This window comes from Ochlerotatus camptorhynchus, unplaced genomic scaffold (genome assembly GCF_037179485.1).
Source record: "Ochlerotatus camptorhynchus isolate MF236.1 unplaced genomic scaffold, CSIRO-AGI_Acam_v1.1 ptg000102l, whole genome shotgun sequence".
NCBI classification, from domain to species: Eukaryota; Metazoa; Arthropoda; class Insecta; order Diptera; family Culicidae; genus Ochlerotatus; species Ochlerotatus camptorhynchus.
In genome coordinates this window covers 1,436,200-1,452,985 of record NW_027040592.1, presented here as the reverse complement: position 1 = coordinate 1,452,985, position 16,786 = coordinate 1,436,200, and the positions used below count along the sequence as shown (strand labels likewise).

General features: G+C 43.8%; 1 protein-coding gene across 9 annotated transcripts in view; it reads left to right on the top strand.

Moving 5' to 3' along the window:
• Positions 1-16,379, top strand: part of dlg1 (discs large 1) — a 163,636-nt gene extending 147,257 nt beyond the window's left edge. For 4 of the 9 annotated variants that reach the window (XM_065219292.1, XM_065219287.1, XM_065219293.1 and 1 more), the window contains 12 exons: positions 2,952-3,027; positions 3,101-3,238; positions 3,297-3,445; positions 3,509-3,758; positions 3,828-3,930; positions 4,207-4,251; positions 4,402-4,443; positions 5,033-5,110; positions 14,971-15,117; positions 15,188-15,470; positions 15,528-15,619; positions 16,142-16,379. In XM_065219292.1, coding sequence (XP_065075364.1) covers positions 2,952-3,027; positions 3,101-3,238; positions 3,297-3,445; positions 3,509-3,758; positions 3,828-3,930; positions 4,207-4,251; positions 4,402-4,443; positions 5,033-5,110; positions 14,971-15,117; positions 15,188-15,470; positions 15,528-15,619; positions 16,142-16,248 — 1,510 coding nt within the window. In that variant the 3' untranslated portion in view covers positions 16,249-16,379. The remainder of the gene's footprint in view (positions 1-2,951; positions 3,028-3,100; positions 3,239-3,296; positions 3,446-3,508; positions 3,759-3,827; positions 3,931-4,206; positions 4,252-4,401; positions 4,444-5,032; positions 5,111-14,970; positions 15,118-15,187; positions 15,471-15,527; positions 15,620-16,141) is intronic. The other 5 variants (XM_065219289.1, XM_065219295.1, XM_065219288.1 and 2 more) reach the window with 4 other exon arrangements.
• The last annotated feature ends 407 nt before the right edge of the window (positions 16,380-16,786 follow it).

Here is a 16,786-nt window from a genome sequence, read left to right as displayed (position 1 = left end):
AGAGGACGGTCTCATGCCCATCTAGGTCCATGTTTACGTTCCGACTTAATTTTTTCTTATATCACAGTTCCAACTGATTAACTGCTGAGCTCTAGAATCAGCTTCATGGATAAACCAATTTTACCGATGCTCTGAATCTTCCGGAAGACGGTTCCATAGCCATCCAGGTCCAAGTTTATGTCATGATCCCAAACTCTTTCTTATATTACAGTTCCTAATGTTTAAAAAAAAAACTCGGAGCTCTAGGATCAGTTTCATGGATGGACCACTTTTAAGGATCTTTCGGATCTTCCGGAGGACGGTCTCATGGTCATCCGGGATCATGGATCATTACACGACCCTAAATTATTTCTTATATCACAGTTCCTAATGTTTTTGAAAAAAAAAACAGCGGAGCTCTAGGATCAGTTTCATGGATGAATCACTTTTACGGATGTTCCGGATCTTTCGGAGGATGATTCATATGGCCATCCGGGTCCATTTTTATTTCACGACCCAACATTCTTTCTTATATCACAGTTCCACGAGTTTTCGAAAAAAAAAACACGGAGCTCTAGGATCAGTTTCATGAATGGACCACTTTTACGGATGTTTTGGATTTTCCGGAGGACGGCCCCATGGCCATCCGGGTCCGTGTTTATGTCATGGAACCAAATTCTTTCTTATATCACAGTTCCAAGTGTTTTCGAAAAAACCGCGGAGCTCCAATTTATGGATGTTTCGGATTTTCCGGAGGATGGTCCTATGGCCATCCAGGTCCAGGTTTATGTCATGATCCCAAACTCTTTCTTATAGCACAGTTCCTAATGTTTTTTGAAAAAAACCGCAGAGCTCTAGGATCAGTTTCATGGATGAATCACTTTTACAGATGTTCCGGATCTTTCGGAGGATGATTCCCATGGCCATCCGGGTCCATTTTTATTTCACGACCCAAAATTCTTTCTTATATCACAGTTCCACGAGTTTTCGAAAAAAAATCACGGAGCTCTAGGATCAGTTTCATGAATGGACCACTTTTACGGATGTTTTGGATTTTCCGGAGGACGGCTTCATGGCCAACCGGGTCCGTGTTTATGTCATGGAACCAAATTCTTTCTTATATCACAGTTCCAAGTGTTTTCGAAAAAACCGTGGAGCTCTAGGATCAGTTTCGTAGATTGACCAATTTTATGATTGCTCCGAATCTTCCGGAGGACCGTTCCGTTGTCTCCAGGATCCATATATAGGAACCATGACTGTATTCTGGCCATTTATGAACCCATAAACACACCTTCAAAAAAAAAAGTGAAACGACTCTTTTCGCTTTTGAATAAAGTAGACGACCCTATTTTTTACAACCAAAATAATCTACAGACGCTAGGAATTCTAGAAGAACCACAATTTTTGAAATTCATCAAGAAACTGCTAAGTTATGCTATTACAAACTTGCCGTTACACGTTTTGCGGAGGCATCGTATTCATAGCGTTAAAAGATTATCATGTTCATTTTATGCGAGTTTTGAAAAGAACTCTTTAAAGAGAAATGATTCTTATGAAATTCTTGAGAACATGACAAAGATGTCCTGATGTAGATAATTTCTAGATTTAAAAAAAATAGCCTTTCATAGGTTGTCTAAGGAATTCCGTCTACAATTTTCTTTGAATCATCCCAAGATGTCGTCAGAGTTTGCTTTCAAGATTCCCCTGAACAATTTTATGATTTTTCTCTGGCATTCCCTTGACATTTTTGTCTGTAACAGTTCTAGACATTCTCTGCATTCCACGTAAGGAATCCCCACTAGCAAAGTCTCAGAATTCACTGTACAATTATCCTAGTATTCTATATTCCACGAGGTAGTCGACCCTGTGTAAACCTGAAAACTCAGGGAATCTCTGATTTTTTAAAAAAGTCCTTATTCATAACTGCATACAAACTATAGTCACAGACAAACATACATGACACATTGAATATTTCTCACTGTAAAACATCGTCGCTAAAACATTACCGCCATCTGTTGAGTACCGTTTTAAATTGGCCATTAAATGTTTGTTCGATGAACAACTTGCGAGAGTTATGTCTGTTTGTCTGTGCTATAATGATACCAACAATCATGTAGGAACGTGAAACAATGATTTTGTTTAGAAGGCTTGGATTTGAATTATTTAAACCTTCTCTTCAAGGTTGTGGGACGAATTTCAGTTTGAAGGTTCCGTACTTAGGAACATTTTGAATAATTCATGTCTCAAGTAACAAAAAACGGGAGGAAAATCAGGAAACGTCAGGGAATTTATTTATCATCATTGAGTCGACACCCTGATGTCGCAATAAGATTCTTTTACAATTTTGACAAAGATTGCATTTATCTTTAAAAGCTATCCGAAATAATAATTCATGTCTCAAGTATCAATTTTGGTTATAGCATGTACTTGTAGACCATGATTTAAGCTTTAAGAATGCTTTAAAACTTCGATAAAACCTAAGATGTTGCTTGCAACCGTTCTACGCATAAATGCCCCACGATCCATGGTGATTGTATAGAACAGAGGACACGTTCAGGACGTTCTGCTTATAACGGTAGTACAATTAACCCAAGAAAACCTATGATGCCTCTGAACTTAATTCGTATAGACCCTAAACATTGCCATTGTCCGGCCAAAAAGATGAACCACATGTCATCCGGAAGTGACCCTTAAGATTTCTAAAGTTTACTCGTAACAAGACCTTCTGATCATTATAATGTCCCTTAAGTAATCCCTAAGTTAAGTTCCCGTTGAGTCGATCCAAATGATATCAGCAGGTATCCACCCATAAAACACAACAATTGACTGTAAAGATCTCTCTAGGTAAAGCGTGATGCCTTTGAGCTCAATCCATATCCAGATTATGTGATTGCCTGCAAATCTGCATTTGAACGATCAACCAACCATCCAACCAAGTACATAACTAATTCCATGCCTCTTCTCCTCCATAGGGAACCTAGGACAATTGTTATCCAGAAGGGCCCATCCGGGTTGGGCTTCAACATTGTTGGTGGTGAAGATGGACAGGTTCGTATTCTAGATGTCAACATGGAAAACTGCTCAGCCCATTCTTACCGAGTCCACTTTTCTTTTCCCCAAGGGTATTTTTGTGTCATACGTGCTCGCCGGTGGCGCAGCCGATCTGGGCGGTGAGCTCAAACGTGGCGACCAGCTGCTCAATGTGAACGGTGTCAGCTTGGCGGGGGCGTCCCACGAGCAGGCCGCTGAAGCGTTGAAGGTTTGTCGTAAATATGCGTTATAGCACTTTTGAGGTTCCTAACATGTTTCCCCCGCAGAACGCCGGTGGCACTGTTACGCTGTTGGCCCAGTACCGCCCGGAGGACTACAACCGTTTCGAGCAGCGGATACAGGAACTGAAACAGCAGGTTGTGGCCGGTACCGGAACTTTGCTGCGAACATCACAGAAGCGGACACTCTACGTGAGGTGAGTTGGATTTCTTAATCGTAGCGGCTCACTAATTAAACATCACTTGGTTTACTCCCCCAGGACGCTGTTCGATTACGATCCGAATCGAGACGACGGTTTGCCGGGCCGTGGCCTCCCCTTCCGGCATGGTGATATTCTGCATGTGACGAATGCTTCGGATGACGAGTGGTGGCAGGCCCGGCGCGTGATTGGCGACGACGAGGAGGAAAGCATCGGAATTGTGCCGTCGAAACGACGGTGGGAACGGAAACAGCGGGCACGCGATCGAAGCGTCAAGTTCCAGGGCCATGCCGGGGGAAATATGGAGAAGGTTGGTGGAAAATTTTCCGGAAGTAGTAGGGGGCATGGTTGTTTGATGCGATGTATTTTTGCCTTGTAGGTTTCGACTCTCGATCGGAAGAAGAAGAACTTTTCGTTCTCGCGGCGGTTCCCGTTCATGAAGAGCAAGGACGACAAGAACGAGGACGGCTCGGATCAAGAGCGTAAGTATTCACCAACCAACCATTTTGCATTGATTATCGGTGGCAAACGAGAAACGAACGAGATTTTCATGACTCACGCTCAAGATTTGTAACTGTATCGCTTCATCAAATTTTGCTTTGTTTTAATTTTTTTTTCCCTACCGATGTGCTGTCCAATTTTCCTTACTTCGGTTCGGTTATCTCGTGTTTTCTTTTCTTTTTCGTTCTGTCAGCATTATGGTTTCGCTTTCGTTTGTTGGTTTGTCCTTTCAACTGATTTTGTTTACGTTTTTTTAGCGAATGGCAATGTGTGTGATCAGAATAATCATGATTCCGAGCAACGTAAGTTTCATTCCTTCACGTGGATACTGTCTGTTTTATGTTTTGTCTATCGATCAACAACCATCATTTAGGCAATACCTATCTACTACAGACTCATCTACAAAACCAAGCAGCCAAATCACAAGACTCATTTCTTCCATCCATTTCCAGCTTTCATGCTTTGCTACACACAAGACGACGCAAACGCCGAAGGTGAGTTGAGTTATTTTCTCTATCCATCCACTCTAGCAAAAAGCCCACCCGAAGAGCAATCACAGAGAGAACACATTCACACCTAAAGTCTCGATCTAGATCCGGCAAACCCAAAATTAGTCCAAAGAAAATCAGTCAAATTTGGGGTAAAACGGACTACCTACCGTCGATTCAACCGGAACTAAGACCTTTTAGCTGTCCCGCCTAGAAATGGACCTGATGAATCAATGGTTGTATGTCCTACATACTCACTTCCTTTAATTCCGCCCAATCACCAGAGATTTGAATTGACTTGCCAATTGAAGCAAAAAAAAAAACGATTACACTACCATCATACCCGCTCTCCCACCAATCAGAGCCATTACGCATCCCATTGTCTAATCAACGAAACTGACGCTGTTGTTCTTCTTCAACTGCTTATTCCTTCTTTTGCTCGCGGTTTTGCCCTTTCACCAAATAATAACCGTCAAAAAAAAACTACCATTCGCGCAAACCAACCCAAACAAAAAAAAAACCTTTTCTCCATCATTCCTCTGTTCGGCAAATTCAAACAAAAAAAAAACATTCCAATCCCAAAACACCCATCCAGGGGAAATAATCTACCGCGTGGAGTTACCCGACATGGAGCAGATAACTCTAATTTACCTGGAGAATAATGATGCTGATTGTAAGTCTGGCTTCTGTCTCTTTCTATCTCTTGCTCTTACTCTTTTTACTCACTCATGTCGTATTACTACTACCTACTACCTACTACTTACACTTACCCGTTGCGTTGCGCGCCGTTTTCCGAAAAGCAAAAAATTACAAATTGACATTTTCTGGTTTTTCGGTTTGTCACTTTTTAAAGTCGATTGCGAACACTGCGTGCGCGCATTCTTCCCCCCCTTTGCCTGGAGATTCATTAACGAAGAAGCATGCACAAGTTTCTTTTTTTTTCTGTTGTACTGTTACTTACCCCCTATACTTAATACACACTACTCTACTAGTTAGAATGATACTGGTGAATTACAGTGTGATCGGAACTGCTTCAACCTACTTTTACTGGTCGTTAGAGACCTTCCTGGTCTTGATCCGACACATACACACACACATATACAAACACAGTTTTGGCATACAACTTGAGTAGAATTGAAAAAAAAATGTGTTTAGTTCAATCTTGTAGCTCGGTAGTTATCATCATCCGTTGTTTATTAGTGTTGTTTGAAGTTTAATTTATTTTTGCGGATTCCGTTGGATTCGTTTGTTTTGCATGGTAAATCTCTGTGTATTCTCCTGAGCAGTTTTCGTTCAGTGTAAGTAGTTAGTGGAACTATTCGAAATATATCTGAGGACTACAATTTTCATCATTGTCACCTGTAGTGGAATGTTCGCGTTATCCAAATCGTTGGTGCTACATAACTCTGAACTCTATAACGAAGTCGGGATGTGAAGAATATCGATTTGAAGAAAGAATGGAAGTCAACTAAAACTTAAAAATGCTGTCTGTGCAGAGGGTAGCTAGAAGTGAATTTTATTTCCAAACTTAGTGACGCTTTATACTATGTAGGTATGATGCTACTTTTCATGCAGTCGATTTTCGATATTGTTTGAGTGTTGGCGCGTTTACCGTGGCCAACTCCGGTGGGTTGGAAGTGGACTGTATTTCGTTCGGATTGAAAGATTCAACACACTAATCAAATTATCACCTTAACACTACTTTTATTCTAACTAGTTCACTATTTCTCTACAGATTGCTTTCTTACTTCACTGGATGTAACTTGGATGGTGGTCGGAATAATACTTAAAAAAACGCTGGCTGGCTGTGTCGCTTTTATAGCAGTCGTCCTATCGTATTTTGCTACTTTTGGTCCTATATACTTGCCTGCCGTGCGCTACGGCGAGCAGCAGGCAGCAGCATGTTGAAGAGAAGTATATACTGCTTCTCCCTTCTCGTTCGGTGTCCTTAAAATTCTACCTGGAGTGCGTTGTTGCCACGATGGGTGGTTTGAATGACGATCGTTTGCGTTGTGTTTTGGAAGCTACTATAGCTTGTTTCGCACGGAACATTGAGGGATAGTGTTAATCGTTCGAAATGTTGCGGAAGTGGACAAGGCACGACTACCGAGAACTGACGCGAGGTTCTACCACGAGAAACCGGGACTTTTCCGAATTTTAGAACCGAAAATGAATTGTGGCGAACGGATACGATTGAAATCGAAAGAACACGTTTGTGATTAATAATAATTTCCTTTTTATTCACTCAAATTACGCGGTTGTTCTTCTACTCTCTATCGTTACACGAATGACTTCTTCTCTCAAAGCGGCAGCGGTGGTGTAGCGGTAAGCGTGCTTACCTATCAACCCAGCATGCCTAGGTTCAATCCCAGTCGGCGCCGCCGGGATGTTCTGAGGCATAACATCTCTGATCACGCCTTCCTATGGAAGGGAAGTAAAGCCGTTGGTCCCCGGTTCATGAGTTGATGGGTCGATAGGTAGGATCCAGGTGTGGGAGCTGCCTTCCTGGCACGTCGGTAGCATTGGTGCTCAGCACGGAAAACAAGATCGACGGAAAACAAATCAAGGAAAAAAAAAGATGTAATCGTTTCTGGTGCTCCAAACCTTGATATCCAACCCGACGTTATTGCCTTGGCGACCTTGGTAGGAGCCGTCATGTCCGGTAAAGGAATTGCCTCAGGCCAACGCGTGAAGCGGTCTATGATGGTCAGCATGTACCGGTTTCCATTTGATGGGGGAAGTGGACCTACCAGATCGATGTGTATGTGCCGGAATCTGGACTTAGGAGCATCAAATGGAACAAAATAATTGATGTCCTTGTTCATTGCAGGCCATACAAATCTGTCTGCAATCAGCTTGCGTATTGCTTGTGCTCGCTGGGACGAAAGGACGAATTCGATTATTCTGTGAAATATCGCAGTATACAAGCCGTGTGATGTTCGGGTTTTGTATTGGTTCCATTTTCAATGAAGATGATGTCATTAGACTTTTCAGTTCTCCATCTCCGATTTGATCCTCGGCAATGGCGGATAAATCGATTGCAGCTACGGACTCCACTCTGGATAAAACATCAGCTACAGTATTGTCTACACCACTGATGTGGCGAATGTCAGTGGTGAACTGCGAAATGTATCGCAAATACCTTTCTTCGTGAGGAAGTCTGCTCGAGGAATTGGTACCTATAGCATATGTTAGTGGCTTGTGATCAGTAAGGACGAAGAACTTGCGACCCTCCAAGAAATGACGGAAGTATTTAACCGTCATCTTCATAGCTGTGAGTTCCCGACCGAAGGTTGAATAATTTCTTTGGGAATCCGAAAACTTATCGGAATAGATTCCGAGAGGCTGCCATGCTGATGCAGATAGCTGTTGAAGCACCGCACCCGCGGCATTGTTGGATGCGTCGATCATTAAGGCTAACGGTTTATTCGAATCAGGATAATGCAACAGCGCGGAATTCGCCAACGATTTTTTGCGCTCAAAAGCTGCTATTGCAGAATCGTTCCACTCAATCACCCTGGTGTCGTTCTTTTCGTAATTCTAATTGCATATCGACTGCCCTTGGAATGAACCGCTTGTAAACTTAACAAGAACCTGCGTAGGTCTTTAACGGTCGATGGACGGGTGTACTCGAGAACAGCTTGAACTCTCGATGGAAGCGGTTGTACACCTTTGCTGCTCACCAAATATCCAAGGAATTCAACCTGAGGTTGTGCGAAATTGCATTTGGAAACATTGATCACCAGACCATACTGCTTTAATCGATCAAAAACAATTCGCACGTGTACCATATGCTCTTCAAGCGACGTCGATGCAATGCAGATACATACAGATAAAAACAACTACGAAGTCTAGGTCACCGAATATTTTATTCATGAAACGTTGGAACGATTGGCTTGCGTTGCATAAGCCGAATTGCATTCGGGTGAACTCATACAACCCGAACGGAGTAACAGCTGTTTTTCCGGAACGGTGACCTTGTTCAGCTGTTGATAGTCCCCAATGAACCTCCACTGTCCGTTCTTTTTTGGGACGCAGTGCAGCGGACTAGCCCAGCTGCTGCTAGACGGTCTGCAGATACCCAGCTCCGACATCAACGCGAATTCCTCTTTTGCTGCTTTTAACTTGTCCGGGTGCATTCTCCTCATTTTCGATGCAACCGGAGGCCCCTTGGTTACAATGTGGTGCGAGACATCGTGTCGAATAACCGCTTGCAACGTTGCCGGGAGTGTTATTTGCCGATATTCCATTAGCAGCTCGTGGAATGGATGATCTAGATTAACTGTAGTGATGCTGTGGATGTTTGTGTTCATCATGACACCAGTGGACTGCAGGTTGGTCTTGGCATCGACTAACCTCCTGTTTCTAAGGTCGACTTGCAATAGTTCGGTGGAAGCTAATCACACAACACTTTGAGTCGCACAGGAGCATAAAATTACGCACTCACCAATCATGAAACATCTCCAGAAGCTTTTGTAATTCTAAGCAATCAGCTTGGTTGCGAACAACAATGTAAATTTTCAGGTCATCAGCAAAAAACAATTTACCTCCGCTAGGCAGGGCCTCCCTTAGCTCAATCGGTAAAGGCGCAGCTACAAAGCAAGACCATGCTGGAGGTGGTTGGGTTCGATTCCCGGTCCGGTCTACGAATTTTTCGGGTTGGAAAATTTCTCGACTTCCCTGGGCATAGAGTATGATTGTACTTGCCACACAATTATACTAATGCAAAAATGGTATAGGCATCGAAAGCTCTCAATTAATAACTGTGGAAGTGCATCTAGAACACTAAGTTGAGAGCACGCAATAAGTTAAAATGCGATAAGCATTAAGTTTGAAATGCGATGAAGAAGAAGAAGGCAGGATAAACGTTGCATCGTTCACAAATAGAGGGAAGAGCAGTGGTCTCAGTATGCTTCCCGGTGGAACTTCGGAACTGTTCGAGAAGCAGTAAGATGAGTAGTTTCCGATGCATACAGTAACTTGCCGTTGTACCGATCTCAGCCAACTGCAGAAGGGAGCAGAACATCCAATTTTGTCCAGTTTTGCTAGTAGAATGACTTGCACAACTTTATCAAACGCAGCTTTAAGATCTGTGTAGATGGCATCCACTTGGAGTTTCTTAGATACATTTTCCATGCAGAAAGACGTAAAGCAGACGAGATTCGTTTCGACGGAGCGGCCACGAAAGAAGCCATGTTGGCAAGTGCTAATGTAGTTTTTGCAGGAACCAAACAATCTCTCATTGACCAGCGACTCGAACACTTTAGATTCGACCCCGAGCGAGGTAATCCCCCGGTATTTTTCCACATTGCATTTGTCTCCTTTCTTGAAAACAGGGAACATAGTAGAGCATTTCCAAAGCGTGGGAAACTTACGCTGATGGAGCGATAGATTATTAATTTTTTCAGCACGGCAGATGGCATAACGCTCGGTCCGGGTGAAAAAGAAGATGTAGTTTTCCTTATCGCAGAGAGAACCATTTCAACATCCACAGTAAAAACATCCATGTTTACGACATCGGTTGGCACATCGCGGACTGCTAGATTGATTTCAGCTTGCGATGGTGAGTCGTTCGAGAAAACGCTCGAGAAGTGCCTTGCAAAAAACCTGCATTTATCCTCAGTTGTCAATGCTACGTCGTTGCCCAGAAACACCTTCGATGGGGGACCAGTTTCCTTTCTTTTAGTATTTACGAACGACCAGAATCCCCTAGGATTGCTTCGCAGATTGCGTTCAGTGCGAATTACATACCGCTGGTAGAGGAGCTTGTTGTAGCGGCGATAGTTGTTACTGGCAATTGAAAAATTCCGTTTGGTCAAGAAAAACCGCCGATGAATAAGGGCACGAAGTGTTCTAGCACGTGCTCTTTTCAGGTTGCCGAGAGCAGCGTTAATCCATGGCGGTTTTCTAGGAGGTAGGCACTTTGACACTGAAGCAGAAATACAATCGCGCAGAAAGCAATTATAGCGATCGACAGCTATGTCGATCTCCAGGTCATTCAACACGTTCCAGTCTATCTCGGACAAGGAACGTCGCAGCAAACGTAAATCAGTATTCCGGAAGTTGAGACGATAGACAATCGAAGTTTCATCAAAGTGAAGTTGAGATCTATTTGCGATAGAAATATCCAAAGCAGGATGGAAGTTGTCAAGAGGAACGATAACATCACACGCCTCAGTAACGGTACAGTCAAGAAGTGAATTTTCACTAACGAACATCAAGTCTAGGAAATGAGACTGAAAGTTGGGAACTAGATTTATCTGCCTCAATCCATGAAAACCAGTACCGTCCACAAGCTAGTGGCTGGCCGGAGTAGTAACAGATGCTATTGGATCTGGATATGCAAATCCCTGATCTGAGTGCGATTGAAATCACCGAGCATAAGAATCATGTCCGAATAATTAGCCATAGAAGAAGTAAATTCTACAGCATCCATATGGAGTTGCATTATGCTACAGTCGAGACGTCGTTCAGGGGAAATGTACACCGCTCCAATAAAAATGCTCCGTGAAGCGAGGCTAATTTTAACCCAAACAGTCCCAATCGAAGTAAATTGTTCATAGGCGATCTGGCAAGAGGCAAATGCGTTGGAAACAGCTACAAGAACACCACCTCCGCGAGTACGAACACTGTTGGCAAGATTACGGTTCAATCGGTAGACACTAAAGGAGTCACCGAACAGTTGCACAGAATTGATCCTCCCATCAAGCCATGTCTCCGTGAAGACATAAACGTCTAACTCCTCGTCAAGCGCAGCAAGATAAACATCGTCCAATTTAGTCTTGAGTCCTCTGGTGTTTTGATAGTACACACGTAAACCGCGTTGAGATACAGCGTGTGCCCCGCAAGAAGGTAAACTGCAACTCGAAGAGGTATCAGAACTTGACAAATATTCATCTATGCAACTGTACTTGCCTCTGGTCACAGGTTGGAAGACCCCATCTCCGTTTCCGAGCTCAGGACCGGGACGACTATGACGGCGGGACCCAGCAAGCTCGACTGAGTCGGAGGGATTAGGGGCTTCCGGTAGAGTCAGGCCGTAACGATATCCTGGAAGCCAAAGAACTATCAACCAACGAATTGCTGATACGTGAGGAATACTTGCCTGTAAGAGGGTTCTGGAAGACCCCGACACCAACCTCGACCACAGGTCCAGAACGACTGTGAAGGCAGGAACAAACAGCAAGGACGACTGGGTCGGGAGGACTAGGGGCTTCCACAATGCTACAGGCAGTGCGTTCTGGGTTGATTTCAGCAAGCAGCAGTGAATTGATTGATTCCAATGTAGAGGATACTATTGGCAACCGGTATCCGCTGGTGGTTTCGCAACATAACTGATGACTTGACGGTTTTTTGAGTGGTTTTCAAATTCACGGAAATACACGTTCTCAGGCCATGTTTCTTCTGACAATGCAACGTCCTTCAGATCCTTACTAACGCCCACTTTGAAAGTCACAAAGCTAAGTGTGGCAGGGTCTTTGTCCTTAGGCACCAACCTGATAACCATCGGGGCCCAGATTCATGCAGGTAATTACTAGTGATGCGATGTCATCATCTGGAGTGTTGGGATCAAAAGCTGACCGATAAATCCATAGCAGATCCTCACGCTGTGGCACTGTTTTCAACGTATTAAAGGCCGATTTAGTCCCACAAGTAACCGGAGCTTTCGCCGACGACAGGTTCTCATCACGCTTCCGTTTCGGAGTGTTGGGAACAGGATTCGACCCAAAGATTTTTGGCCATGAAGGATTCAAAACGGGAGCTGGAGCTTCAGCCCAGCTATGTCGTGCGAATTCACTGAAGCTTCATCAGTTAAATTTTCAGCAGTGCACCGTGGCGTAATTTTTCTAAAGTGGTCGCTGGAAAACACATCCGCGCAACCATCGCACATCCAGAAAAGATTCCGGCAATGGGTTCCCAACGCCTCGTGTAGCGAATAATCCACCTTTGCACAGATCAAGTGAAACAAATTACCGCAGTACCGGCGGCAAAAAAATTTCTCCGAATCCGATAGGGAGCATCCATAAATGACGTAGCATATTTTTGATCAATTTTAGACCCCTCCTCCCCCCCCTCGTAGCGTATTTGGCTATATCCAATACATGGCCGGTCACAAATTCTGAAACCCCCACCTCCCCCCTCAAATGCTACGTCATTTATGCATGTTCCCATACAACTTTTTTGCAACTGGTGCATGCCATCCTTACTGATGATCGATCGAAAGTGATATCGCCAGCAAATATGCTTCACGACAGACAGCACTGGTTCCTTTTTATTCCAGGAGATGTCGCTTCACGCGAAAAAAATTGCGTGGGGAGGTGGTAGGTGGTTGCTAATCAGTGACAACACAATACCAAACAAAGCACAGCACTCGCGACACGTTTTATACACGGTTGGCACTAGAAATGCTCTGAACTTTACCGACGAAGGGTGGAGAATGAAATAAACAAACGGACACGCAACATAAAAAGAATTAAAAAGCGCTACGGATCACGAAAATTAGTCTTAGAAAATCGTAATGAATACTGTAAACACAACAACAGGAAACCTCTTGACCTCTTCAACCACCCAAAATTTCCGAAGAACCTTGTCGATGTCCATGTCCATGCTGAGACTGATGATGTCCGTGTTGCAATTCACCTCGCTGATGTCGAAAACTTGACCGGCAACAATCCATCCAACAAAAGTTGAGTTGATCGCCACTGGAAGTCCCGATCCATCTTTTACCTTGCCGTCTTCCAAAATAGCCAAGAAAACATCAGCTGTCGGACTTGTCAAAATGTGGGTCTGCTAACTGCAACGTTTCCAAACATTCTAGCCGTTCAGGATCCAATCGATGGTTTGGTACGATCCGGGGAAACTTGGACAGCACATAAGCCTTGACGTTGACCACCGAATTGTAGCAAAAACGAGAAGAAATTTCCAGGTCGACGACTCCTCTGGTGGTTTCCGATGAGCAGCTTGCGATTCCGGTGACAATCCACGCAATGCTTAGTGATAGGTGATGCTTGTGAACCGCTATCGATCATCACTCGTGCTTCCTGGCACTGATCATCAATTCGCTTCACTCGTACTAATGCGGTTTATAGTAGGTCGATGACAACCGAAGAACAGCTGTTTTTGTTGTTATCGTGCAGGACACCGCTGGCTTGATGTCGACTGCTGCAGAACTTTGCGGCTGCTGTGGTGAAGGCGAAGACGAAACTTGCTTTTCTGAAGGCGGGGTCGATGTTAGCTCATTGTTGTCTGCCTTGCACCGCATCGTATGGTTACGTTGTTGACAGTGTGGTGTGCACTCATAAATCCTGTAGCTTTCCGCGCAAACAGGACACGACTGCTGTTGAACTGCATTGAATGCCTTGATTTCGTTTTTCGCGGTGAGTTGTTTTAGAGCCCCTGTAAGGTTCATTTCTACCGTACTCCGAGGGTTTTACCCCGAGTGCTGCACATGTCTCCAACGCTTCACACTTCCTTTTAAGAAACTTGAGAAGATCGACGAACGTTGGGTCGTTATTATCCACAATATGCTGTGGCCGAAGACCATCATCAAGCTTCTTCAGTACGATGTGATTCAACCAAGGATCTCCAACTATTGCGTGAGATCTTTCATTGAAAATGACATTTGCCAGCCCTGGTTCAGCTTGAAATGTGAATTTCCAGAGAAACGAAAATGTTGTTCCCAAGAATCGGTTATTTCCTTTTCCAGGAAAATCGATCCCGCGAATAAAAAACACTACTTCATACTGACATAAAACTTAGTACTTGGTGATATGGATTGGCGACAATAATAGTGTGAACCCACGTGCACTCTATTGTTGTGAAAATGTTTAATGAAACGTAAGGTATATGTACCAGTTATGGTTATACGTTCCTACTGAGGTGTGTTCCAATTATAGTCAATGGAATTCCCAAAGTAGCCGATGAACTCTTAAATCTAATATTGAAAGTAAATAATCCCATCGAATTAACCGTAACTCGGAATTATTTATGACTGTGTCTCAAGCGTTTAACCATCACGTTCCTCTAAGTGTCCCCCTACTCCCCTCACAAAAAAAAAAATATGTATGTAAAAACCAAAATATGTAACTACTACTCGTTGTCTTACTTTAGAAGGCATTGCAACTCCAGATATGGCTCTCACGTTTCCATAATCGATGTTGTTGTTCTCACCGCTACTGATCTCATTAAACTGCTCAACTGTTATCTTCCGGGCTTTGCCCACCTACCTGTCTACCTATCCGAATTCGATTGATATTTTCTTTAGATGGTTTACCTGTTTCCCCTAATCCAGACAACCAGACGACCAAGTCACAGACGGAGTGTTTTTGAGGTCCGTTTTACCCCCTCTCCAAAATTGTTTTTTTTTGCCAATCAAATTCCGTGTCACAAATTGCGCACATGTTGTGGGAAGTTTGTTCCTTTGAGCAGTTTAACGTCAGTGGTGCGTGACGGACTTTGCTTGCAGTCTGATCCCGTTGTCCCGGAATAGGAGAAACTCAGTTCCTCTTTTGCGTTCTTGTTTCCCCTATACAGCCGAAGAGAACATCCTCTCGTACGAGTCGGTCCAGCGCTTGCAGATCGGCTACACCCGACCGGTGATTATCCTGGGTCCACTGAAGGATCGCATTAACGATGACCTCATTTCGGAGTATCCGAACAAGTTCGGTTCGTGCGTTCCTCGTAAGTTAAATCTTTAAATTTGAATCTTTGGGATGTGATGGGTGACTAAGAACGTTCGCTCATTTCTCAGATACCACACGGCCGAAGCGGGACTACGAGGTGGACGGCCGGGACTATCACTTTGTGGCGTCGCGGGAACAGATGGAGAAGGACATCCAGAATCACCTGTTCATCGAGGCGGGCCAGTACAATGAGAACCTGTACGGCACATCGGTGGCCTCGGTCCGCGAGGTGGCGGAGAAGGGTAAACACTGCATTCTGGACGTGTCCGGTAATGCGATCAAGCGGTTGCAGGTGGCGCAGCTCTACCCAATTGCCGTCTTCATCAAGCCGAAGTCGGTGGAATCGATCATGTAAGGTTGAAGGCGTTCCGAGAGGATTGCTAAGGTTTTAATTGTGCCGTTTTGCAGGGAAATGAACCGACGGATGACTGAGGAACAGGCCAAGAAGACTTACGAGAGGGCACTCAAGATGGAGCACGAATTTGGCGAATACTTCACAGGTAAGTCTTTACCCGGTAACTTCGGATATTAACGTTATCGTTCGTTGGAACGAAAGACAATTTTTTGACGAATCTTGAGTATTTGATGTGCTGTGAAATTTTTGTAGCGACAATGAGTGAGTCCAATATTTCTTGTTGTTGTTTCTTATCTGGGTACCCGAGCCAAGTCGGGTAACAAAATGAAAGCAAATCGATATTAAAGTTTGCAGTTCCTACCATAATGCAGGGTTGGTAGCAGGTCGCTTTTTAGTGGCTAGGTCACTATTTTTAAGTCAGTCACTTTACTTGCACTTCCACTGACGGTACATTTACCAAACACATAAATGTCATCATCAAGCCGATTGTGTTGGTAAATGTACACGTGAAAAGGTACAGCCCATTCGGAAATGGTACCTAACTTACTGCTCCAATTTCATGCAAATTTACCTTAACTCAAAGATACCGTCAAGTAGAACAACCAATCTGCATGCCCAGCTTCATTCTCAATCAATCAATCAATCAATTACTCAATCTATTGTGCAGCACTCGTACAAGGCGACACGATCGAGGAGATCTACAGCAAGGTGAAGAACGTAATCTGGTCCCAGAGTGGCCCAACGATCTGGGTGCCCTCGAAGGAATCTCTATGACCTCAAGCGAATATCACGTGGACGCTGCCACCAAATATGCGCGCCCGGCCCGTTTCGCGATCCGGCTACCACCATTGACGGTAACCCCGAGATAACTGCGGATAAGAGTAGCATGAACAACTCACACAAAAGGGTGAATGGTGAAGGCACACGAACATTCTGTCTCACAAAAGAAATACACACATACACACACATACAAACCACACCATATAGTCACTCACACCTACTTAGATCCCGGTGAGAGTCTCTACTACTCTAGTCGGGGGCAGTAGTTGCGCGCGCAGTTGTGCGTCAAATCAATATAGCAATTCGGCTGCTAGCGGAGAATGAAAATAATGAAGAAAAACATGTTGTTGTTTATTATTATTTTTAAATTATATATAATATATTAATACGAGTACGATCGTAAGGTGAGTAAGATTTTTAAGAGAAAATTTGCATTGAATATGGACATTTATTTAAATTATTTTGTTCAAAAATAATAAGCTTATTACTTATTGATGAATGTTTATTAAATCAATATATTTATATAAAAGAA